This window comes from Chaetodon auriga, chromosome 8 (assembly GCF_051107435.1).
Source record: "Chaetodon auriga isolate fChaAug3 chromosome 8, fChaAug3.hap1, whole genome shotgun sequence".
In the NCBI taxonomy this organism is placed as follows: domain Eukaryota; kingdom Metazoa; phylum Chordata; class Actinopteri; order Chaetodontiformes; family Chaetodontidae; genus Chaetodon; species Chaetodon auriga.
In genome coordinates this window covers 27,947,047-27,972,618 of record NC_135081.1, presented here as the reverse complement: position 1 = coordinate 27,972,618, position 25,572 = coordinate 27,947,047, and the positions used below count along the sequence as shown (strand labels likewise).

Here is a 25,572-nt window from a genome sequence, read left to right as displayed (position 1 = left end):
AAATGTCTCTGACGGTCTAAAAGCTGGATTTGATGGGAGGGGTCCATGTCGAGGCGGGGTCTCAGCATCAGGCCTCAGGGCCCTTATCATGTTAGTGGATGGGGGCCTTCAATCATGATGACTGGTCTATCATTAAGGGGTGGGGGGTTATGACAGAAGACCACCTTCACTCACTCTGAGTATCACAAACCTGTGAATAAAAGCTCCTTCAGTAAGTGAAGACCTTTCTATAAGATCAGAGTTCTGACGGGTGGACGGCGTCTCAGACTGTCAGATCATAATCTGGATCGTGTTCTTTATTGATTAGTCTGCTGATTAAGTCACTGGTTAACTAACAGTTCAGTGCATAAAATGGGAGAGAAGAGTTCCCCACAAACCAACCTGACACATTAAAGATGTTCAGTCAACTGTAAGACTGTTTGAGGCAGCTCTTCATCACACCGACGCAGAGACAGAGCAAAGATCCAACACTGGTACGCCATTAAAAGGACAGAGGACACGCTACTGACTGTCCACCAACTGACCAGTCGTCTCAGTCAGCGGAACTGTCACCAACCAAAGGGTCTTCAAGCTAAATACAGAAAACTACCACCTCAGTAAGAAGAAGAAGAAGAAGAAGAAGAAGAAGAAGAAGAAGATGAAGATTTCAGCCTCGTGTCTCATCTGAGGCCACATCTGCATTTGAGAAGCGGACAGCAGTTAATCACAGCGAGCTAAAGTAAATCTGGGCTGTGATTGGCCGGACAGTTCACCTGTCGACACCTGATAATGTTTATGGTTTTAATGGTTCTAATGGTTATGTTGTTAACAAAGAGGAACAACAAAGCAGAGAGGAAAAGTTGATTTTTACCTGATAAATGATTAAAATCAACCATGAACGCCATCTTAAATCAACCAAACCCAACAGAGGACATGAGATCTTCCACATCAGAGAGTCCAAACAGACAAACATGAGACCAGAGTCAAAGTTTGGTCCAACGAGGAATCATCTCAGAAGTCCTGCTGCTTGTCCTGACTTCACCTTAAAACAGGACAATCAACGGAGTCTCAGCAGCTACTGAACAGGTGACTGAACTAAATATGCTGTTTGCGTGTTATTCCATGTTTAGCTGCAGACCTCACTGACAGATCCTGAAGGCCTCAGGTGGAAACCAGCTGAATGCTTGTCGTTTACTCTGCTAACTGACTGCCTAATGCAAGCTCACAGACCTGAATTAAAGAAAATGAAGTTAGCTTCAGGAAAAGCTCCGATAATCACGTCCCGATGTCAAGAATGTCACGTCAAATTCCCCTCGAACAATGCCAACAGAAAGTCAGCGTACCTGTTCAGGACGTACACCGAGTAAACCACGTCTTAAAGTGAGTCGTTTGATTCTGTGGTTCAAAACAGCAGAGCTCCAACTCACAAAAAAATCCTTAAAACTTTTTAAACAACGTGCAACGTTAGCAGTTAAAATAACTGACTTACGCTTAAAGAGGCGTGAGAGTGAAAACAGAAAGTTATCTGGAACCGTCAGGAAATTCACTATTATGTGTCTCATTTGGAAGCCGAATTTACCAGAAGATCAACGTGATTTTCAAAATGTCTTAATTTATGTTATTCGTGTCAGATATATGTGTGACAAAGCTGGACGCCACTAAATTGCCAGATTTTTGACCGGAGTTCGGCGGCACGCTCCCGCCGCGGTGTGCCGAACGCATCGGGGCTAGCAGGGTGACAGCGACGTTCACGTAACATAGTAAACAAGCCAAGTTAGCCCTCGTAGCTAACGCTTGCTAACTACGCTAACGACGTATCGGAAATGGACAACAAGAGGCGACAACGTTTTCTGCTAACGCTGTTTTTCAAGCACGAACCACAGGCTCTGTCGTGTTTCTTTGCTATCCACCGTGAAAGCACCAATTCCGGACAGAGCGCCATGTAGAGGCAGCAGATAACGTTATCTCGGAGCCTGACAAGCCCAGGCAAGGCCTCTCTTCCTCCGGGCAGCTCTCCTCCTCCTGCCTCCGTCTCAGACTTACCCTGGTCGAGGTGATGTCCATCATAACCTCCTGGAAGGCGGCTGTCTCCTCGGCCTGTCGCTGGGTATGCAGCGCTATCTTCTCGCTAAACTTTCGGGGGTTGGAAGCCCCGGACCCGGAGCCCGAGGTGGGTCCGGGTCCAGGTCCACAGCCGCCTGTACCCGTCGCAGACATCTTCACCGAGCGGACGGGACGACTTGACGTAGTGGAACGATTTTCAGCAGAGAGGGGCGGGAAAGCGAAGAGGTCTCACTACGTGGCTATTTTTGGAGACCTGAAATGTCAGCTGCGCTTTAGCTACGAGAGAGCGCCGAAATGTGCCCTTATTATAACTCCAAAATGATGCGAGGAGGGATTGAAATAGTGAAAACGTGTCACCAACTGCAAACATTTAAAGTCTTTGCCTCGAAGTTTAATATGAGGACGCAGAAACTGGACATCCTTGTTCATTTCCACACACACACACACAAAAAAAACGTAGTCACTTCCTGAAAATATTTATTAAAAAGGAAAAAAAAATATGAGAGAAGCTTCGAGTCAATAAATGAATAAAATGTGTTAGCTAGGATATAAATCTAAAAATACATGTTGTTAAACTACACATGACCAGAAAAATAATTTGAAAATGTACAAAATAATAAAATAAAGGAAGAATTAAGCCTTGGCTGCTAAAACTTGTACGCCACCCCCAGTGTTTGATAGAAATAGGCTGAAAAATGATGAAAACATTAATGTGGTCCATACTATATTTTTCCAAACTATAAATAAAGTCTTTTGATTTCTAAAAATGTCCCAAACTCAGTGTGGACATGGTGTCAGTCAGCGCCCGCCTCGCATCATTTCTTGTTTGTAGGTCAGAGAAACATTTCCTGCCGCCCACGAGCCGCAGAGACTGTCAATATCAACATGTTAGTTAATTTAGATGAACTTTACATGAATTTAAACCAACAAATACTGCTCTGCCATGTGTCACCTCCAAAATGAATTTTAGAGGAGGATAGATTTGTTTCAGATCTGTATAGCTTGGTCTCTATGGTAACAGCCTCTTTGTGTGTGTGTGTGTGTGTGTGTGCGTGTGTGTGTGTGTGTGTGTGGGGGGGGGCTATAAAGAACAGGCTGCATGGGTGAGGTGTGAACGCCCACGCTCAGTTTCAACCCACCGAGTGACTCATCCTGTCAAACACACACGAGCTTTGATCGGTGGCACAAAGATGCGGCGCGCCCCCTGCCGGCAGATGTTTGTCACCGCACACTGAAGAGCTGAACTTCCTGCGTGAAATTCAGGGTCTGATTAAAATGGACTTCTGCTCTCGTCCATGCTCCAGGAAGGTCAGAGGTCAGAGGTCAGAGGTCACCGGGTCTGCAGACGGGAGGAGGTCCCACCTCTGATATGTGAATTAGTAGTAAAGATTAAAAAAAAGGAAAAAGTTTCCTGGAGAAAATGTGTGGAATTCAGCCTGAAGCAAAGGAGGACAGTAAGAACACACACACACACACACACACACACACACACACACACACACACACAAACAAACAAACAAACAACTTTGATAGTGATGATTTGAAAAACATCAAATATGTATTTCGGGCCGAAACACAAACAAAACAAATAGGAAAGTGGTTTCACGCAGCCTGAAGGAGAATAAACATGAAGAGATGATGATCATGGTGGAAATATTCGTTTGTCTCATCGTCTGCTGGTGTCTGTCACTGCTGTCTCGAAGTATTTTTACACTTATTCTAAGCAGGTTCTGCCTTTGTGGATATTCTGCACTGACCTTTCACAGCACAATAATCATCATCAGTTCTTATCTTCAAACTAACTGTTTGCTGTGTCACTTTAGATATGAACAAAACATCGAGTAACTTTGACTTCAGGCCTTTGAGTTTCACAGAAACTGTCCAAACCTCGCGTGGATCCTGTCAGCAGTTTTCACTGACAGTAAATAAAGACTCTGAGTCCGTCTGAGAGCTGAAAAACTATTTTATGTTTGATTCAGTGTTTCATGTGTGACCACAATACAAAATATATCACATTTCATCCAGTCAGGACAACGATTAAAATACTTAAAATGACTTTGGATCAAAGGCTTTGGTGTGATAATAATCATAACTACATTCACTTCAATGGATTAGAATTGTTCTGATTATAAAAATACATTTCTAAGCGTCGTCGTCTAAAACACGTCACGGTCGTCACATCGACGCCTCCTTTTCACGATGTTTGCTGAACGTTTCTGCTCCTTTCTGCTCACGAACTCGTTAAGACAAGTTGAATGAAGTCAGGGATAAATCAAAGGGATGTTAACGAGGGACGCGGAGCGGCTGTGACGCTGCAGTAAACTCCCTCTGACTGAACAACAACAAGCAGCCCTTTGTGTTCCCGCAGAGCCTCGCCGGAGAAAAGACTTCTTTTCAGCTCGACTGAAAGGAGGCGAAGCTGGACTTTTTCCCGCTGAGCGAACACAAAGCCTTTCTGTGTCGGCCTGTTCGTGGAGGAAAAACAGAAATCACACATCGAACCGTCGCAGCTACAGACAAACTCTTCTGGTTTGTTCCTTGCAGAGATTTGCTGTTTTTGGACTCATGAACCAATAGGAGGCTGTAAAAAATGAGCTCTGAGATCACATGACAGGGTGGACAGGTGGGTGTGGTCACATGTCGGGGTGGGGGGGGGGGGATATGAGGGATATGGGAGATGAAAGGGCTGTTTACGGCCTTTAGGCGTCATGTAAGATAACACTGGTCCATAAAGAGCTGATCTCTGACGTGATGACTGCTCAGAGGGTTTGGTCTGGGGTCAGAGGTCAACATGGCGGCGAAAGCATCAGAGGAGAGAAACAAACCAAGAAGCAGCTAAAAGAATTAAAACACAATCATGACTTTAAATCCATAACGTGCAGATTTGCTGTTTTTTTTTCTCTTTTGCAGAAACTTAAAGTCAATATTTTGTGGTTTGGACATCTGAAGACGTCCCCTCGGGCCTGAACTCGTACTTGAACAGACAGATGATAGTTTCATAGGTTATAATGATGAAATAATAAAGCTAAATAAAATAATGATGAGCTTTAGATTCAACACGTCTGAGGTTTGATGAGGAACACCTGGAAGCCGCAGAGGAGATGACGGACAGCTCAGAGCGCCGCCTGCTGGGATCAAAGAGCAAACCGACCTCCGACCTCAGGCCTGTGGGAGCCTCATCGGCTCCTGGAGAAAAGCCGGAGGCCTCGTGGAGACGCTCAGAGCGACGCTTCCAGTGGGTTCAGCGTCATGTGGCGTCACATTTCCTCCTCGCGGTTTCAAAGTGTTCCTGAAGATCCTTGAAAGTGCGTCGACACGGAGCCACAGGTGGAGGTGGAGGAGTCTACGTGACGACGCTCAAAACACTCTTCATCGTTTTCAGGGTTTCCTTGTTTTCTGAGGCGGGTTCTCTGACACTCTGACCAAACGTGCGAACTCTCGGCTTCATGACGGACTTCCTGGCCAATGGTCTGTGTTGCCATGGTTACAGTTTGATGAAGAGCACGGCGGTGATCGTGGCGAAGCCCACCAGCAGCATGGCCACCTTGGGGATGCGGTTCTTGCCGGAGCTGAGCTCGTGCGGCAGGATCTCCATGAAGGTGATGTAGATGAAGGTTCCGGTCGCCAGCCCCTCCAGCGTGCAGCGGGCCAGCTGGTGCTGGGGGGACGCCCTGGTCTCGGTGAGGCCCAGGCCCACGCCGACGCCCAGCGGGGACATGGCGGCGAACAGCAGCAGGCAGCCGACCACCACCGACCGCCGCAGCCGGCCCTGGGACAGCTTAAAGGCCAGGCTGAAGGAGATGATGCTCTTGTGGATCATCAGCGCCAGGCAGATCCCCAGCACTTCCTTCCCGTCCTCCATCAGCCCCACCGCCAAACCCTCGAACACCGAGTGCAGAGACAGAGAGAAGACCAGGATGAAGGCGCGCAGGGCGGACTGCGAGCCGAAGTCCACGTGGAGGTGGCCGCCATCGGACTCCTCTGACCCGCGACGGCGACGGGGGTGGTGACGGTCCTTCCTGTCGTTCGCCTGGACGCTGGAGTCAACCAGCAGAGCTCGACGCTCCTCCACGTGAGAGGACGACTGATCTTTGAAGGCCAGGACGATCTGCTCCAGGACCAGGACCAGGAAGAAGCCCATGGCCACGATGAACTCAGGAAGAGGGAACTGGAGCTGCGAGGAGAGAAGAAGAACACGGTTGTGTAGATAAACCGAATCTGAATCTGTGAAACTAACTGAAGCCAAGACTCGCAGCAGGAAACCACACGGTCAGTGAGGAGGCTCACGTGTAGAAGAACATCTGCGCTAAAAGGTCGACCGTGCTCTTCAGCGCAGCACGAGGAAACAGGAAGTGTCTGTACACTCGAAACAAACAAACCTGACATAACGTGTCGATCGGTGAGTTTCGAGGTGCTGCTGGGTGGATTCTGCTCCCTTTGAGAGAGCCAGGCTAGCTGTTTCCCTCTGTTTCCAGTCTTTGTGCTAAGCTAAGCTAACTGCCTGCTGGCAGTAGCTTCATATTCACCACAAAGACACGAGAGAGGGCTAAAACTGACCCCACAGCCACTGAGTGCTAATATAAGAAATACAGTGAGACTGAAAGTACAGCACGGCTCATAAAGACATAAAGTCAGACAAACAGAGGACTCCATCACGTCTGTGGTTCTTTCAAATTAAAAGCACTTTAACGCCTCACTGAGTAAATTTACTCTTCACAAAACAACAAGTGCTGGAAGGCAGCACGAAAACACATCAAACACTGTGTGGTGTGAGGCAGGAAGTGTGGGAAGACACACACACACACACACACACACACACACACACACACACACACACACACACACACACACAGAGTTACCACGGTATTTAACTTTTGCCCACTGAAGCAGCTGGAGGTGAATTCAATACTATTTGTGAGGGAGGAGAGCGATTCCCGGTAAACACCCCTCCCACACACACACACACACACACACACACACACACACACACACACACACACACACACACACACACCAGGTTTCCCAGCAGTGTTTTTTCAGCGGCGACCTTCGGCTGCCCTCCTACAGTCGGACGGTCTGCAGTTTGAACTCAGCGCTGCTCTCCGTAAATCTCGATGTCTTTATTGAACCTTTGATTTTTGCTTCAGCGCCACCAAACAAAGACAAATCTGACAGAACAGGAAAGCAGGAAAATCATGTTTCTACTCCAAAACAGAGGAGACTGTTTTGTCTCTACGTGCTTTACTTTCCTTTGAATTACTCGATAATTTAACTTGATGAAAAGTTATTGAAGTAAAACAAGGAAAAGAGGATCCAGAAGGCTGGAAACGCTGACTGTGATCAGAACAGATCAATATTTCTCCCGATTGATTCTTTAAGAAAGATCAAACTCCACAGTGCTGAAGGGAACATGAATAAATATATATGATAGTAGTTTTCATGAAGGAATATTAAGTCAAGAAGTATTTCTGAACTTTAAAGGGAACCTGTGGAACATCTGGAGGAAGAAACAAGACTATCTTGACTGAGCAGAAGACCTCCAGGACCTCCAGGACCTCCAGGACCTCCAGGACCTCCTTCATGGTGGCTCATGTTAGTTCACGGTGTCAAAGTGTTTCTGAAGCAGAGCTTTAATTTCTCTCCTGCAGACGCTCTAACTGTGTGTCAGCTGAGTGTCACTTTATGGCAGTCTGACCCACGTGCTCATAAAGCTGTTTAACTGGACCAACAGTCCGAAGTCTGCATGTGAAGGACCTTACTGTGATTCCTGCGCTGCTGAAGGCCTCGTTGATGCCCTGCAGGTAGTCTGGCAGCAGCCCCAGCAGACAGGTGGCCAAGAAAACTCCTCCAGAAAAGCAGCTGATCAAACTCAGCAGCCTGCGCCGCAGATCTGCAAGACCAAGATCAGGGATCAGCCTGACACCTCCTGCAGACCGGAGGACCGGACAGAAACCAGGATCAGAGGAGCTAAAGAAGGTCCTGCAGGCCTGGTCCTTACCTGGGTCCGCACACCACGACCCCACCCCCCGGACGATGCAGAGGGGGGCGAATCCAAACAGCAGCGTGACGGACAGCAGGACCACCAGCGCCCCCAGTTTGATCTCCAGGCCGGGGACGTCGGCCGGGTTGACCTGCAGCGCGGCCGTGTCCCTGCCAGGAGACAGGAGGACGGAGGAGGACACCCTCCCCTCGATGAACATCTTCAGTCCAGATGGTCTTCACCTCCTCTGTCACTTCAGGGTCAGGCAGGAGGAGGAGGAGGAGGAGGAGGAGGAGCTCTCAAACGCTTGCCATGGCTTCACACAGGAGACGAGAGTCTGTCAGACAGAAGAACCGTGGGGGGGGGCAATTACATTACAATCATCTGACAGCCTCAGGTACTCTTCAGATTCCTTCCTGTCCAGTGAAAAGCTCGTATCTCCAGATGTGTTGATGTTGACTGTTTGTGCTGAACTGAAGGATGAAGAGTTCTTTTAAAATCCTCCTTCAGCTAAATAAACTCTTTAAAAGGCCTCATCACACTTTCTGGAGATACGAGGTTCTCACAGGGCGCCGCGCTGCAAACATATGGTGATCCTCCAGAATCTGAAGCATTGATGAAGATTAAAGCAGCAACATGAATCCAGAGACAGCAGAGAGAAACACACTGACAGGAGGAGGAAGAAGAAGAAGAAGAAGAAGAAGAAGAAGAAGAAGAAGAAGAAGAGTCAGTGTGATAAAACCTGTTCAGTTCGTGGATCAAACGGGTTTTCTATCAGAGCTGTGTGGATGAATCCTCCTCTGACCGTCAATCAACACATATATCATCATCAGGATCGATTATTGATTTATCATCATCAGGATCGATTATTGAATTATCATCATCATGATCGATTATTGATTTGTCAACACGGATCCAAACGGCAGAACTTCAGACCTGAGACAAACCGTGACCGTGACGCGGAGACGCCGCGTGTGATCCGGTGGAAACTTTGATGAAACTTGTCTCATTAGTGTTTTTATCTCGCGCTCGGTAAAGAATGTGACTCGTGGCCTACCTGAATCCAGATCCGGCTGTTCAGACTGACCCTCCTCAGTACAAACCGGTTCTGGTGAATAAAATCCGCTTCAGTGGTCTCTGCGCGGTGTGGTTTCAGTACATGTAGTCCGGGAAGTAGTGAGTCAGTTCCCATCAGCTGATCCCGCTTTGTCAAGAAGCTGCTGTCAACTAGATCACACACACACACTTCCTGTTTTCAAAATAAGAGCTGGTTTCGGAAAAGAAGCTGAGCCTCATCCAGTGTCTATATTTGTAGTTTGATTACTATGTCAGCACCAAGTATTCAGATACTTTTCTTTGGTAAAAGTACCAATAGCTTTGACCACTGTAACTTTAAGTCCTGCATTCAAAACATTACTGAAGTAAAAGTTTCTAAGTATCATTAGTAAAATGTACTTAAAGTAAAAGCAGTCATGCTGCAGTGAAGTGTTCGCCTCTGAGATGTGTGGAGTAGAAGTCTGAAGCTGGAGAAAACAGAAACACCCAATTAAAGTGCAAATACCTTGAATTTGTACTGACATCTCTGTTGCACAACGTTCCGTCTGTTTTCTGAAAATACCTCATCTTTTTTTTTTTTTTTTTTTTTTTTTTACCACTTTAAGCCTCTAAAATTCCTTCAAACGACACATTAACAAGGAACAAAAGAGGAGAAAAGTCTTGCTGAAAGGGTTTTTCTTTTCTTTGGCATTTGTTCTTATTTTAGGTGATGACAGCTGGGGACAGACGGAGGTGGACATGCAGTGAAGCGTCGGGACTGGAATCAAAGCGAGGACTCGGTCTTGATGAACGGTTCACGCTTTGTTCTGATGAGTTCGGACAAAGCTTGTTTCTTTAAATAAAAATGACAATTATGCTTTTATTTTGATGGCAAAACGTCTCATTTTCCGGTCTTCTTGTATGTCACTGTGTCTAACTTCAGCTGGGAGGAGGGTCCATCCAGCTGCTGATCACAGATCCTGGAACAGTTTTCATCACTCATGAATAAGAAGCAGCCCCTGTAGTTCGGTGGAGGACTGCAGACTTTCTGCTGCTGATTTTACTTCAGTGGCTGATCGACAAAGACTGAAATTTTAAGACATTCAACAAAACAACCTCCTACATTAAAACTCATACTGACACAACACTTTTAAGAGGTTAACATTTTCCATGCTGAAAAACCTCAAAGATCCTCATCAAGAAGCCAAAGTGTCACTCAAATAAAATCAAAGAATCCACGATACCCCTCGAATACTGCAGGAACCCCTCCACAACACCTTCAGCCCAGTCAAGGAACCTGAAACCCTGTCCTCAAGCAACCATGAAGCCCTTTCAGGAACTGTCAATATCTGATGATAGTCCTTCAAGAACCCTGCAACTTAAAGACTCCCTGACACCCTGTGGAACTCCTCAGAACCCATCCAGAAGCCCCAGAAGCCCTTGAAGAAGCCCTGAAACCTTTCTAAGGAAGCCCAAAAATTCTTCCATGAATCCCTAAAAGTTGCTTAGGACCACTGACGACATCCTTTAGAACCCCAGAATTCCCGCAAAACTATCTCAAGAAGCCCATGTTGTCTCACATGAACCCCTGTAACCCCATCAAGATTCACCAAAGGGCCCCTGACAGACCTCCAAGAGCCACTTCAACTCTCAGGAGCCCACTAAAGTCCTCAAGAACCTTCAGACCCTTCAGACCCTTCTGAAAGACCTGGTTCAGCATCCTCTGGTCTTCATTAATGTAACTTTTCAAACATGGTCACGATCACAGCACTGAAATCATAATTAGCTGCAGCTTGGCATTTGGTAACTGGAGGGTTTGGATTTCGTGAAAGACGTCAGGATAAACTGTCGTTCACCACAGTCACTAAGTGCACAAGGCTCTGCCAGAACTTCGTCTGAAACACCAGCTGACACACTGCAAACATGCTGATAGCGAGGAAAATCTAAACCATGTGAGGTCATAAAACCATGAAGCTTATCTTCCAGACGTCCAGTAAAAACCTTCATTAAAGGAAGAGAAACGTCCAGGCAGGTGTGTCACATGCAGAGCATCAAACAGAATAAAAACACCTGATGCTCTTCACTGAGCTTTGTTATCAACGTATCAAATCTGGCACCAGTGACCTCCAGTTACCAGCCCTGCTCATTATTTTCTTAGTTTTCATTAAAAAGAGACTCACTGGCTTCAGACTCCAGAACTGTCCTGGCGTAGACTTGAAGTTCAGTCATGTGTCTCATCTTCACCTGCGGCCTTACTTACGTCTCCGCTGCCCGTCAATCCTTCTATCTTCACAAAGAATCCTGCAGAGCTTTCTGAAAGATTTGGTTTCGGTTCGGGCGTCAGCGTCCACACTGAACGGTCACTTCTCCCCTCCTGTCAGCAGTGACTGACATGCTGCGGCAGAGCCGAGGCCTCTATAAAGACGCACTTCGGCTACTTTTTCACACCTGTCCACAGATTTTAGTTTACCTACAACCCATCTTTACTTTCAAATCAGACATTGTGCATCTTCTCTTTTCTCCAATTTAGTTTATGTTTAATTTGATGGTTTATCCACAATTAGATTATCAACACATTGCAGTCTTGTTTGTTAAAATGTTTAATAATATTTTGGAGATTTATTGTTATAATTCCAAATGCAGAGGCACCGTTCATTGTTCTATATAAAGAAAAGAAAAAACGGGATGAACTTAATGTGCTGTACTTTGTGCTGCTGTTATTTGTCGATCCCTAATAAAAAGATTTCTAAATCTTCTTCTAAATCTTCTTCTAAATCTTCTTCTACATCTTCTACATCTTCGCTCTACAAGAACATCTGTGAATACATCAAGGACACATGGATCTCCCAGGAGGGCCCCTCTCAAAACCTGGACTTCTGGAACCCCAGCGGGAAACGTTAAAACTCAAGTATGACTGCAAAGTCTTCAGGAACACCTGGTGAACCTTGAATTCCTTGAATTCCATGAAACCCCTTCACAGCAACTGGAACCAAAGCAGGAGGACCAGAAACCTCAAACTCTCTGCTTGTACGCAGACTCTTCTGAGGAGCCTCCATTCGTCAATAAGTACGACGGTGGTGTAACGTAAAATACATTTACTCTAACACTCAATGTATTTGTACTTCACCGGAGTATTTCAAATTTATGAATGTTAATTTCTGATTGGACGGCTTTTACTTAAACAGCACTGCTCTTACTCGACTAAAGGATCTGAGCGGACTGTTGGTGAACAGGCAGTGATGCTGAGCCCATTCAGAGGTCTCTCTCCAGTATGAGCTCCTCAGAGAAGCCCTGGAAGAAGGACACGTTGCTGTTGTTGTGGCAGATCTGCTGCAGCCCCGGCCAAACCGCATGATCCACGTAGGTGTAGAAGATCTGGTAACCTTGGAGCCTCGGCAGCAGAGCCTCGAGCTGAGCCAGAAACACAGCGCACACCGAAGCCAGACTGCGGCCGAAGATGTTGATGTTGAAGTGCTGGGCGTCGTGGCGGTAGGGGACAGCGTACGGTGTGGTGCACAGGCTGATGGCGGTGGGCTCAAACTCGCGGTCGACAATCCAGGTCAGCCCCCTACGGCGCAGCACCTCCAGGTTGGCCTCCACGGGTTTCAGAGGCTCCCAGTCATTGATGATGGTTTTATTGGGCAGCAGGTTGGTAATCACATGGTCGCTCAAGATCAGAGTCTCCGCCTGCTGCTGGCTCAGGATCAGCGGGGCGGGGGGAGGGCGGCCAGCCGGGCAGGGGAGTCTGGAGCGAAGCTCGGCCACAAAGGGTCCGAGGTCGGCTGTCTCACAACATAGAGACACGATGGCCTGCAGAGGGACAGTTAAGCAGGATTCAGAGGTCAGCTGGAGGATTGGTCAGATTCTTCTTCTGGGTTACTTTTTAAAATGTGTTTAATCTCAAAGTCAAAGTGAAATGATGGTCTTTAGTTTCCTGAATTTCGTGCACTTCTGAGTGAACCAAATATGTTTGATAAAGTCGTAAAAGACATTTAACTCAAACCCATCAGGTCTGATCGGATCACAGATAACGTCCACACACGCTCATCGTGTCATCGCTCTGCTGGCCACAGCGAGCCGCGAGCCGATGGTTAAGTGCTGTTTGACATGCTGGGTGGGGTTAGCTCGTCACGTTTGATTGGATGAATATATTTTGTACACGGACAGCCATGAGTTGACATTCAAATATCATTTTTGCACACTTCGCTCGAGGACACAGGATCAGAATTTGGACTTTGTATTTTTCATTTCGTTGTCTCTTTGATGTCCCTGACTTTAATACAAAAGATGGATTTTTTACTTTGTGGGTATAAAAATGTCCCTGCAGTATTTTTGTGTGAGCAGGTTTTCATCCCTGCGCTGACGCACCTCCTTGGCCACGAGTCGGTACTTGGCCAGTGACTGCGGTGAGGGCCGGTCTCCTCGGCTGAGCCTGACAACAGATACTTGTGGGTAGTGGCGGCGGATGTAGTCGGTCACGTGCCTCTGGAGGGCGCCACCGATGCCGCTGCCTCTCAAATCAGGGACCACCCTGAAACCCTGAAGTATGACCGTCTGACCGCCGTCCACCTGCAGTGAAGACTCCAGGGCCACCTTCAGGTGCACATACAGGTGAGCTGGATTATTCTCGGTATCATTTCATTTAGACAATAACATGAATAAAATGCAGCTCATAGAACTCCTGGCACTGCATGATCACCCCAAAAACGGCTTGACTCTGTCTTTCTCACCACTCTGTCGTTCATCTTAGCGATGAAAACCAGGCGTCCGGGCTCCTGCAGCCAGCGGTGGAACGCTGCAGCCATGTAGTCCAGTCCGTTCAAGTCGTCACTCCTGCAGATGCTCCGGACCTACGTCACAAACACAAGCAGCCAGCTGTCAACACAGCAGCTTAAGCTTTAGCTCAAGGAACACCTGGTCTTGCACAGGCTGTTACGATCCTCCATTAAAAGATTCATGAGGCCTTCCAGCACTGCGTCACGCTCCACCATCTACGGCTCTTCAGCCAAAGGTGAAGCTCACCTGTCAGTCTCAGTGTAATATGACAGCTATCGTAGCTTAGAAAAAAACGACACGGGGGCTGAATTTGATGAATTTACTGTTCGTCAGACCACAGATGAGACAAGAATTAGGTTGTAAAGACGATAACGGGAGTCTGTGAGCGCTGGTCCTCACTGATTACTGTCCAACAGCACAGCTTTATAACTTATTCACTGATTGTGGTGAAACTAGAGAATATTTTACAGAGAAAACAAAGCTGATGGCCATTCTCCCATGATGCTGCTTGAACTGGCTGAAATGGAGCGTTGTTGAGTGACAGACTGTAGATCAGTGACTCGCTGCAGACTTAGAACGTTGGCTTCCGTTCAGTTCAGTCCAGATGTGAGCAGCCGCGCTGCAGAAGCTCGACGAGCCTGTCACGGCGCTTACACATGAGATTAGTTGGATTGTTGAAAAATTCAGTGAAACTTCGCTGTTTTCAGATTTCGTTTAGACATGTAGAATAAACCTTTTCGTTTGTCCTGAGGGTGGCGCCACAGGAGCCTCACGCTGTTAGCTACACCCCAGCTCGTCAGGCTCGGCTCTCAGACTGGACTTAGCTTTTCTTAGTCTTCACTCTGTCTGATGTCCTCGGTCTCAGTCGGCTAAATTTGGAAGATTAATGGTTGATGATTTCTGCTCATTTACATATTAATATGCTTCAGTAAACACAGTGTTTGCATCAATGACGTTGATGTGCCATTCCAGTAGCATGAACAGCCTGTTCTTCCATCTGTTCACCAGCACAGTTTTAGCTGAGTTAACCCACTGTGCATGTTTTCTGTCAGTCTATTGATGATCAATATCACACTAACATCGTGCTCCTCAGAGAACTGAGATTAAAATCTATTAAAATAAGTTGGTTTATCAGACTTGCAAACTTCAGACATGATGATCGAGACAATGAAAAGAAGAGCTAAGACATAAAAACTTGAATGATCCTTTGAGGCAGGAAAACTGAAAGGAAAAAGCTTAAAACTTTGTCTGACAGTCTAATAACTTGACAATAAAAGTAAATGTTGAGAACCTGCTGGAAGTCCTGCTCCTCTGCAAAGCCGTACACCACATCACTGACTTCCTGTGCTGAAGACATCCAGAACCTGCTTTCAACTGTCCAACCAGCCAGAAACCAACACTTTGGTTTGTGTTTTCACCAAAGACTCAAAAAGACTTTTCAGATCCGCTCGATGCTTGAAAAAGTGTTTCTGTTCCTTCTTGCTGAGATTTCGAAAGTTTAGTTTTTGACCACAGAGGAGAAACGTTCAGCAGCTGCAGTGCAGAGAAAGAAAGGCATCAGAAGAAAGAGGAGAGACCTCTGAGGTGCGTTCAAGACCCACAACATAGCAGCAGACATGTCACAACCGTCCACAGGCAGGCTGTGAGGATGGGTCATCCCTGAGTTTTCCTCTCATACAGATAAATCAATTTTCTTCTTCTTCTTCAACAACAACAACAACAACAACAACAACAGGCAGTATTGTATTTGTGTTCCAAAGCAGCTGTTTTTCCTTATCAGCTTCATTGATTTTTGTAAATATCTGCTTATTGAATCTGATGCAGCAACACGTTTCACAGACTGAAAGATGTGGAACGCTCCAAAAACACCTGTTTGGAACGTTCCACAGGTAAACAGGCTGATTGGTGACAGGTGAGAGGATCATGGTTGGGTATGAAAGGAGCATCCTGGAAAGACTCAGTCAATCACAGAGGATGGAGCGAGTTCACCACTTGTGAGCTGAGTGAGCAAATAGTTCAACAGTTTAACAACAAAGTTTCCCAACACACAGATCAATTTATTGATTTTAACCAACTACAATCCATAATATGATCAACAGGCCCGGAGACACGTCTGCGCACAAAAAACAATGAAGTTTATCAGTGTGAACATTACGTCCGGAATAATCAGACTCTGCTTTTATTCACGTTTTATTGTGTCCCAGCTTTTTTGGAATCAGTGTCATAAGAACTGTGAACATCAGTCCATCTTCCAAACCAGCGCTTTGCACAAAGTTCACAAAGGCGCCATTGAAAACGTCCTGAGCACAGCTGACGACTGTGAACGCATCTCTCAAACCCAGAGCTCCTGCTGTGCTTCCATTGGCTGCAAACATCTGTGTCCAATCAGAAGCAGGCTGGTGAGAGGAGTAATCTGACACCTTGAACGACTTCTTAAAGATGAAGAGCTGAACAGAGAGCAGGGATGGCGCCTTGCTCTGAACAGCGACACCTGCTGGCTGCCTCTGGGTATTACATGTCTGTGGCTGAATTACTGTGAAAGCAACAAGGAAATGTAATTACAGATAATATTTAGAGAAAAAAACATCCGTATTGAGAATAAAGCTGTAATGTGTCACTAAAAATATAATATAAAAATGTCTGAGAGAGCAGTGGAGGGTCTGATGAAGTCAGAGCAGGTTGTCACATAAATAAATCGAGCATTTCGAGACAAATTAATCATGTTCTGACAACAACATCCCAATATTTGTAGAAGACGTTCAAATGTCGAATGTAATGCCTCCCGGGCTGCGTGGCTTCCTCCCAGTTTACAGCTCCGTCTCTCTCTTACACTTAGATTGTATTTTATTATATTATTATAATATTATGCAATATGTATTATATATGATAATATATATTATATAACTATATACTTATACTATATACTTACATACACTATAGTTTTATTTTTGAAGAACTTTCTTTTCTCTCCTTCTTCTTCTTTATTGATTATATCTTATGTTTCTGTGTGCGTTTAACCTGCTGCTGCAACACAAGAATTTACCAAACTGGGATCAATAAGGTCTAGTCTAAGTCTAAGTCTAAGTCTAAGTCATACAGCAGGGGGCGATATCCTGTGGTGTCCGAAGAAGAAGAAGAAGAAGAAGAAAAGGAGGAGGAGGAGGAGGAGGAGGAGGAAGCTGAGTCCTTGCTCAGTCCGGGCTGGACGCGGAGCTGCCAGCTGGACGTCTTATCTGCTGTGAACCGACAGAAAGCAGCGTGTGGACGGTCCGCCTGCCGCGATGAAGAGTCGGAGGGTCTGAACCCGGAAGAAGACGAAGAAGACGAAGAAGAAGAAGAAGAAGAAGAAGAAGAAGAAGAAGAAGAAGAAGAAGACTGCGTGGGCTTAGTGAGTATAAACATAAGGTGCGGTTTGCTCCTGTTGATCCGGCTGATCCAGGATCAGGCCTGAGCTCTGACACAGCGACCGTCTTCAAAGCACCAATGACAGACCGCGCGAGGGCCTGGAGCGGCCTGGAAAGTTTGTGGGCCGCAGACAAAACTAAACAAGGCCCGTGGAAGCTTTAGGAGTGACTGCTGGAAAGTAACTGAGTACATTTACTCAAGTACTCCACTAAATGACTGGTACTGCCTTTGGGTATTCTGATTTGACGTTCTACTGCGTTTCAGAGGGAAGTACTGCACTTCATGTCCTCGTACATTTACCAGGCACCTGGAGCCTCATTTTAAGATTTTAAAAACCATGAAAACTGAAGCAGTCATTTTAAATCCACATCAGACACGATCCTCATCAGCACCAATGACCCGGAACTATCCCATAATATGATCATACTGTTTGTGCTGTAATCTAATGATGATTTGATAATAAGAGCAGAGTCCATGGAGGCATGTCAGTACGTCAAGTGAGTACATTTTCTGAGTAGTACTTTTACTTCAGGAAGGTTTTGAATGTGAGTATTTCACAGTGTGGTATTTGTACTTTTAATAGTGAATACTTCCTCCAGTAAAAGCAGCAATACCTCAATGTAAAAATACTCCATTACTCTGAAGGACAGAAGTATCATGAGTGAAGTATATCTGAGGTATCAGGACTCGTTGGTGTCGCTGAGTAATCTGCTGCTCTTCGTCTCTAAGGATGCGTTCAGGTTTACTTTCAGACCTTATTAATCAAACTGGAGCTCAGCATGATTTCCATTATTGATTCATCTATTGATTGTTTGTCTGAGGAGCAGCTTCATCAGAAAGTGATGAGACGCGTCCGCCGGTGAACATGTTCACTTTAGTACCGCCGAGCTCGATGAAGGCTCAGTGTGGAAAGTCTCTGACTTCATTTCCAGAATCCTCAGAGACTCTTTCAACCACCTGGATAAAAAACCAAAAAGGTTTTTGATTTGTTTCCCAGCGACTCGTGCGTCCAGCTGCATGTTTGTGTTTGTCTGCCAAAGAAAAAAACCAACCTGCTGTTCACGAGTATTAAATGAACAGAAATACAGAAAACTGGAACTGATTCGAAGGCTTTTCCATTTTGACTCACATCAAACAAACTGAGCAAACTGTCGCCATCTTTGTTTGGATCAGGAGCCGAGAAACGACCGAGGAGGTCTGCTAGCGTGATTCTGAGGTAACGGTGCCAAAGACGCGTCGCGATCAGGAGATTTTGGCTTGTCGCTGCCCTCCGAATCAATCATCAATAATCAAACTGTTCACTGACAGCAGCTTCATGTGTTCATCTCCTTCATCCTTCATGTGTTCACAAAGTGGTGAACTCGCTCCATCCTCTGTTTCATACCCAATCATGATGCTCTCCCCTGAATCAGCCTGTTTACCTGTGGAATGTTCCAAACAGGTGTTTTTGGAGCGTTCCACATCTTTCAGTCTGTGAAACGTGTTGCTGCATCAGATTCACAATAAGAGATATTTACAGAAATCAAGGAAGCTGATGAGGAAGAACATTAAACATACTGACTCTGAGCTGATCTCAGGTCAGTTTTGTTCCTTTATTAGGCAACAGATACTCGAGATATGACAAGATTATTTGGGACCAGCGGTTCTGATTCTGACCGTCAGCGTCTGTTTGGCTTTGAAGCTTCGTTTCACTGAAACATGGAGCTTCAGCGTCTTTGCTTTTGTTAAACTGCTGACTTTTAAAAGTGGAAACACGTTTAGCAGCTTATCAGGTTTCTATTCAGTCAGACTGGAACTGTCAGAGGGTGTGAGTGTGTGTGTGTGTGTGTGTGTGTGTGTGTGTGTGAGTGTGAGTGTGTGTGTGTGTGTGTGTGTGTGTGTGTGTGTGTGTGTGTGTGTGTGTGTGTTTTGTGGGTGTGAACCTACCAGGATATCCTCCTCCAGTGTTTCATCACCTTTGTCAGGACTTCCAAACAGACTCTTCGTGTTGTGTTCACTTTCACACTGAAACTATTGATTCTCCTCATTCTGGACCAATGTGCTGATCGATTTTCTCCATCGATCGATCGATCGATCGTTTGCTTCACCATGTTTGTTTGGTCCAACCAACAGTCCAAAGCTCCACATGATTCCAAACACATTCAGATCATTGAGATCATTGAGAGCAAAAGCAGCAGATCAAACATGTGAGAAGATCAAACATCAGATGATTCCACAGCAGAGATCAATGAACCATTAAAACCAAAGCTGTCAGATACAAGTATCGCAGTAAAAAGTGAAGTATTCCCCTCTGAGATGTGGAGCAGGAAGTAGAAAGTGGCATGAAGAGAAGACTCAGGTACAAATACCTCATGTTTGTACTTGAGTATTTAGTTACTTTGCACAGCTGCTCTGGTGTCGTGTCCATGTCTGCGCTGTCTTTTCAGGTCATGGATGCAGAGAGCGGCGAGCTGTTTCTGGGCGGCGGCGTGGCGGCAGACAGCTGGCAGCTCGACGCTCCGTTCTCCTGCTCCGACCTCTTCAGCGGCTCAGAGAAACCCCTGCAGGACTGGGCGGGAGACCCCGGCTGTGTGAGTCTGCAGCATGTGTGTGACAGAGGGTCCAGGTGAGGTCACCTGACGCGTTCCGTTAACTCAGTGGATCATGTGACTGTGTCTCAGACGCTGAACGACAGCGAGCCTGAGGACGTCCTTCACGCCGTCGACCCGAACGAGGTGTTTCCCACCGGGCCGCCCGCCGACCCCTCGTCTGAGAGCGACAGCGGCATCTCTGACGATCCCGTAGTGGAGGGCCCCATCGCCACGGTGACACCGGTTACCATGGCCACCCAGCCGGCCCCAGCGACCGTCTATCAGGTGGTTTATGACATCAGCGGCCTGAGCGGCGTGACGACGGAACCTGGACGAGAGAACGTCATCTCCATAGAGCTGGGTGAGGACGCGCTCTTCTCTGGTCAGAACATGTGACTGAGCCTTTTAAAGATCTGACCTTTTCGTCAGCACTGACCATGATGTCATTTCCTGTGCCGCACAGATGAATGGAGCTCTCAGGTGCTGTTTGCGGACTCGTGCATCGTGAACGAGCTGCCCGTGCTTCCTGCGAACCACCTCGACGGCAGTTTGACCGCCATCGCCCCTCCGAGCCCCGACGGCGACCTGGTGAGACTTTCACTGTTCTGAGCACTTTGTGTTCCCGCTGACGGTCCACAGGTGAGGTCTGACCCGGAGGACCGACTCTTCTTCTGCTGTTGCAGCTGTACCCAGACCTCCAGCTGACCGAGGAGGAGCAGAAGCTGCTGACGCAGGAAGGAGTTTCTCTTCCCAACAACCTTCCTCTTACCAAGGTCAGACCGCTGCGGCGCCGAGGCTTCAGACAGCGACAGTCACACAGATGACTTTACGACAGCCTGAGGCTCGCTGAAGAGACCATGACGATGACTTGAACGAATCTTTATTTGCAGGCCGAGGAAAGAATCCTGAAGAGAGTTCGGAGGAAAATCCGCAACAAGCAGTCGGCTCAGGACAGCCGCCGGAGGAGGAAGGAGTACATCGACGGGCTGGAGAGCAGGTACACGAGCACGGGAGCGTCTCACAGCGCGCTGTGGTCAAACTGGGCGGAAGGCGGCGAGTAGGTCCCACGTCGAAGGGGTGCTAGCATGACTGAAGGACTGATGGACGGACTGACTTAGGGACGGACTGAGGGACGGACTGAGGGACGGACTGAGGGACGGACTGACTGAGGGACGGACTGAGGGACGGACTGAGGGACGGACTGATGGACGGACTGACTTAGGGACGGACTGAGGGACGGACTGAGGGACGGACTGACTGAGGGACGGACTGAGGGACTGACTGAGGGACGGACTGACTGAGGGACTGACTGAGGGACGGACTGATGGATGGACTGACTGAGGGACAGACTGAGGGACGGACTGAGGGACAGGTGGACTGATGGACAGACTGATGGACGTACTGATGGACGGACTGACTGATGGACCGACTGATCTGTTGACTAAACTGACTGGAGATCAGTCTCAGGTTGTTCAGAGGCAGCTGAGGTGACGTTAGTTCATACACAAACAACTCTGATTATCAGGTAACTGATTTAGTTGTGTGTGTGTGCGTGTGTGCGTGTGTGTGTGTGTGTGTGTGTGTGTGTGTGTGTGTGTGTCCGTCCACAGGGCAGCAGCTTGCTCAGCACAGAACAAAGAGCTGCAGAGGACAGTGGAGCAGCTGGAGAAACGTAACATGTACGACCTCATTAATCAATTAATCAATTATTGACTGATTGATGAAGATGTGGATTCATAGATGAGTGATGAGTTAAGAAGTTTTAGAACAGCTTTGTTCAGTGTTTGAGGTGTTTCTAGAAACGTCTTCAGCCAAGTAAAATCAAACATGCTCCTCTGCTGCAGCAGAGGGCGCTGTGGTCTCCTTCTTCTCTCTGTGGTCTCCTTCTTTCTGTCATCTCCTTCTTCCCTCTGTTGTCTCCTTCTTCTCTCTGTGGTCTCCTTCTTCCCTCTGTGGTCTCCTTCTTCCCTCTGTTGTCTCCTTCTTCTCTCTGTGGTCTCCTTCTTCCCTCTGTTGTCTCCTTCTTCCCTCTGTTGTCTCCTTCTTCTCTCTGTGGTCTCCTTCTTCTCTCTGTTGTCTCCTTCTTCCCTCTGTTGTCTCCTTCTTCTCTCTGTGGTCTCCTTCTTCTCTCTGTAGTCTCCTTCTTCTCTCTGTGGTCTCCTTCTTCTCTCTGTGGTCTCCTTCTCTTTGTGGTCTCCCTCTTCTTTCTGTCGTCTCCTTTTCGTCTTCTTCCTCTTCTTTTTCTGTTTTCTTCTTCTGTCCTTTTAAACCCTGTTGGTCTGTTAGTTCCTCATGTGTTCACCTGTTCCTGCTGTTCAGGTCTCTGCTGGCTCAGCTGCAGCAGCTTCAGTCCCTCATTAAACAGACGGTCAGCAAAGGAGCCCAGACCAGCACCTGCTTACTGGTATGAAACACTGTGTGTGTGTGTGTGTGTGTGTGTGTGTGTGTGTGTGTGTGTGTGTGTGTGTGTGTGTGTGTGGCCATGTAATCCTCACATTGTTTGGACAAAATGCAGGTCCCCATAATGTAAATCATAAAATTATTGGGTGAAGACCAAGTTTAAAATTAGGTTAGGTTTAGGTTAAGGTTTGGGTCAGTCTTTAGGAAATGAATGGAAGTCTATGTAATGTTCCCAACAGTGACGAAAACCTGGTGTGTGTGTGTGTGTGTGTGTGTGTGTGTGTGTGTGTGTGTGTCTGTGTGTGTCTGTGTGTGTCTGTGTGTGTGTGTGTGTGTCTCTCCTCAGATCATCCTGGTCTCTCTGGGTCTGATCATTCTGCCGAGTTTCAGTCCGTTCAGCCGCGGCTCGTCTGCAGAAGACGACTACAGACCCACAGGAGGTCAGTCCCTGTCGACATCACTTCCTGTCCTCTCGGTTGCTTTCGGTCCATTGAAGCTGGGTGAATCGTCCGGCAGCCATTTTTGATAAAACACAGTAAAAATAATTTATTCTTCAATCATTCTAGTCATTTCCAGAAACATCCTGACGGACCCCTCCTCCTCCTCCCAGCCCGCAGCAGACGACGCTGACGGTCCGGCCGTCCCGTCCGACTCCTCGTCTCCGCCCTCTGAACTCAGCCAATCAGGACCTTCGGATGGCACTGCCATCCTCCAAGAACCAATAGAAAATACTGATAAAACAGGCTTTGATGGGACGGGCCCGGAGGGGAGCCAATCAGGGAACAGCTCAACACTTGTTGGCGGGCAGACTGAGCCGCTGGCGCTGGGACTGAGGTCGACGGCGGGGAAAGGAAGCCGCGACCTCGCCAAACCTGCACACGCTGACGAGATGTAGACTGACTATCGGCTGATTGGCCGGGGCAGAATCCGTCATGTGATGAGCTGCGGATGCACGAGCAGCAGAGGACGCTCTGAACGATCGCTGCCGTTGCGTCGACCCGTTAATCAGGAATGAACTGATCGGTGGTGGTTTTAAAATATGCTGATGAGAAAAGGGATCGGAAAATCATATGCCAGGCTAACAGTTTCCCTCTGTTTTCAGTCTTTGTGCTAAGCTATGCTAACTGTCTCTCGGCTGTAGCTAACAGAGAAGCGATGACGTGTGTTTCCCAAAATGTTGAACTATTCCTTTTAAACAGGATGTTTTATGTTTAACTCCAAAAGGAAAATCTCACCTGGCTTTTCTTCTTGTAATTGTGGCCGTTCTGAATATGTGTCGTGCTAACTTTGCACCCACCGCCAACATTTTAGAGATTTGTTTTACACAAATAATTTCAGAAACTCCAGAGAGAGAAACAGAAACTCGATTAGCCCGTGAAGCTAACTGTGCAGCAGCTTCCCAGCTAACCAAACCCTCTCAAAGCTGATGTCCAACCTTTCACGACAACTTAGCAAACTCAGCTAGCGACGTGTGTGATATCATTATGGAGGCCCGGTCACTGTAACCTCAGTGTGATCCAGACCTCTGAACCTTCATCATGCAGGAGGCTGAGTCTACCTCCACTTGGTCTCCAGATGTGGCTTTGGGTTACCAGGGGTCTGTGTTAGCATGCTACAAGCTAGCAAAGCTGTCGGATAACGTCGTAGTTATTTCTAAGATAAATGTGGCTTTTAAAGGGTCATTTGGGGTCTACATCTGCAGTCTAAGCCAGGATACCGGCCCTGAAAAACCTGGTTCCTAAGGCCTGCAGATCCAAACCTTTCTTTGTCCACATTCTGTAGAAGCACTACAGAAACTAAACCCTCGGAGGTTTGATCCTGCAGACTCAGAGTCAGACCTCCAGTCCTCAAACAGCAGAGAGAAACTCTTCCTGGATCTTCTTCAGACATCTGTGGATTCAGAGAAACCTTTAGTTTTGGAGATTCTGGTGAACCACCAGGATCCTGTTGAGCTCACAGCTTGCCTGAGATGAGAGATCTGTATTTTGGGATATTGTGGAAACGACCTTCTCAGCCTCCGTGGCCTTCTTCAGCCTCCATGGTGACAGTCGTGTGTTCGACGCTGTACCTGATGACCTCTCAAACCGGTGAACACATTGAGGGTGAATCTAATACAAACTGGTGTCACTTTGTTAATTGAAGTGTTATTTAATCCACAGGAGCTCGCTCAGCTGAGCTGCAGTGGTTTAACAGCTGGTGTAGTTTGTCTGAGGGGAACTGAGAGAGCTGAAAAACTCTGAAAACATTCGGCTGAAGAGAAATTTGACTTTTTATAAATAATCAGTTTTCTTTGATAGAGGAGTTTATTGAGTCTAATTCATTTTTTTTAAATCAAAATTCCTTCTGAATGAATTATTGATTGTTGGTTTCAGGACGTTGGTTGAGTCTGTTCATGTAGTTCCTTTGAAACTGGAGCTCATAACTGTGACTGGAATCAGTTCAGGAACGACCTTTGGCCTTTACTGGATGGAAGACCGGCTTCGTCATGCAGATCACATGAAACCTCCTGGTTTTGTCTTATTTATAAGCCTGCAGTGGGATGATACTTCCATATCTAACAGCTTTATTCTGTTTGTGTGACACACCGTCATTCATCCACTCACACGGTTTATTTTTCATTCTTTATTAAAAGGGATTAAAAGGGAAGCAGCGATGGAGACTTTGTCCAATTTATTTTGTCCTTTTGGGACACGTTGACTGTCAGCATGTGCAGTACAATAACACATAATTGACCACTAGAGGGCGACATGATCCCATTGGATTATGTTTGTGTCCACATGATGAATGAAGTCACTCTTCTTCTTGTCACTCAGTATATAGTTTATAGGCTTCAATATTCAGTATTTTCACAGGACGCCTGAAAGCTGTTTCCGGTGCTAAATGAAAATCAGCAGACAGCGTGTGTGTTTGTCCTCTGTGGGACGCGAACGGCTCATACCGACTCAAATATCCAGTCTTTTGGTGGAAGTGTTGAAGCCAACGGACCGACTGACGTTTCCTGCTGTGACGTCACGCCAGCCTGACCAACGCGGTTCATCACAGAGCGAAGAGCAGGAAGCCGCTGAACGTGTTGTGGCTCTCGTTGTTGTCATACAGTCCTTTGTTGGCAGGGAGGCGCAGGTAGACCACGTCGCCTTTCTCCAGCTCCAGGGTCACTCCGTTGGACATGTGTTCAAAGTATCCATTGTTAACGTTGATCTCATAGGTCAGCATCAGTCTCTGCCCGTTCTTATACAAAGCCACGCCCATGTGCACCGCGGACCGGTAGTCCATGCCCGTGAACCTGAAGTAGAAGACTCCTTTGACCGGGGCTGTGAACACACCTGCAGAGAGCAGTTGGAAGAATCTATTATTCTCAGTATT

At 47.0% G+C, this 25,572-nt stretch overlaps 4 protein-coding genes across 10 annotated transcripts in view; 1 reads left to right on the top strand and 3 right to left on the bottom strand.

Annotated features, from left to right (window-relative positions):
* The window catches only part of LOC143324317 (CREB-regulated transcription coactivator 2), a 31,526-nt gene extending 29,325 nt beyond the window's left edge, over positions 1-2,201 (bottom strand). For all 3 annotated transcript variants that reach the window (XM_076736681.1, XM_076736682.1, XM_076736683.1), the window contains exon 1: positions 2,023-2,201. In XM_076736681.1, coding sequence (XP_076592796.1) covers positions 2,023-2,196 — 174 coding nt within the window. In that variant the 5' untranslated portion in view covers positions 2,197-2,201. The remainder of the gene's footprint in view (positions 1-2,022) is intronic.
* A 1,788-nt stretch (positions 2,202-3,989) lies between these two features.
* On the bottom strand, positions 3,990-9,517 carry slc39a3 (solute carrier family 39 member 3). 3 transcript variants are annotated; one of them, XM_076736201.1, is made up of 4 exons: positions 9,081-9,214; positions 8,042-8,360; positions 7,803-7,933; positions 3,990-6,217 (listed from the first exon to the last, which is right to left on the bottom strand). In XM_076736201.1, the coding sequence occupies exons 2-4, from the start codon at positions 8,241-8,243 to the stop codon at positions 5,528-5,530; spliced, it is 1,023 nt and encodes a 340-aa protein (XP_076592316.1). In that variant the 5' UTR covers positions 8,244-8,360; positions 9,081-9,214; the 3' UTR covers positions 3,990-5,527. The 3 variants fall into 3 exon arrangements, with proteins under 3 accessions (XP_076592316.1, XP_076592317.1, XP_076592318.1); XM_076736202.1 differs by lacking the exon at positions 9,081-9,214 and having other exon boundaries at positions 5,383-6,217; positions 8,042-8,857; XM_076736203.1 differs by lacking the exons at positions 7,803-7,933; positions 8,042-8,360 and having other exon boundaries at positions 5,383-6,217; positions 9,081-9,517.
* Positions 9,518-11,527: 2,010 nt separating this feature from the next.
* On the bottom strand, positions 11,528-15,357 carry LOC143324774 (histidine N-acetyltransferase-like). The gene is made up of 4 exons (XM_076737497.1): positions 15,126-15,357; positions 13,789-13,908; positions 13,427-13,651; positions 11,528-12,868 (listed from the first exon to the last, which is right to left on the bottom strand). Exons 1-4 carry the CDS (start codon positions 15,189-15,191, stop codon positions 12,311-12,313), a joined length of 969 nt encoding a protein of 322 aa, XP_076593612.1. The 5' UTR covers positions 15,192-15,357; the 3' UTR covers positions 11,528-12,310.
* creb3l4 (cAMP responsive element binding protein 3-like 4) lies at positions 14,052-24,860 on the top strand. 3 transcript variants are annotated; one of them, XM_076737496.1, is made up of 10 exons: positions 14,052-14,069; positions 19,666-19,809; positions 19,900-20,170; positions 20,273-20,397; positions 20,493-20,582; positions 20,700-20,806; positions 21,420-21,488; positions 22,129-22,213; positions 22,556-22,649; positions 22,776-24,860. In XM_076737496.1, the coding sequence occupies exons 2-10, from the start codon at positions 19,669-19,671 to the stop codon at positions 23,102-23,104; spliced, it is 1,311 nt and encodes a 436-aa protein (XP_076593611.1). In that variant the 5' UTR covers positions 14,052-14,069; positions 19,666-19,668; the 3' UTR covers positions 23,105-24,860. The 3 variants fall into 3 exon arrangements, with proteins under 3 accessions (XP_076593611.1, XP_076593608.1, XP_076593609.1); XM_076737493.1 differs by lacking the exon at positions 14,052-14,069 and adding an exon at positions 16,967-17,222; XM_076737494.1 differs by lacking the exon at positions 14,052-14,069 and adding an exon at positions 17,223-17,239.
* The last annotated feature ends 712 nt before the right edge of the window (positions 24,861-25,572 follow it).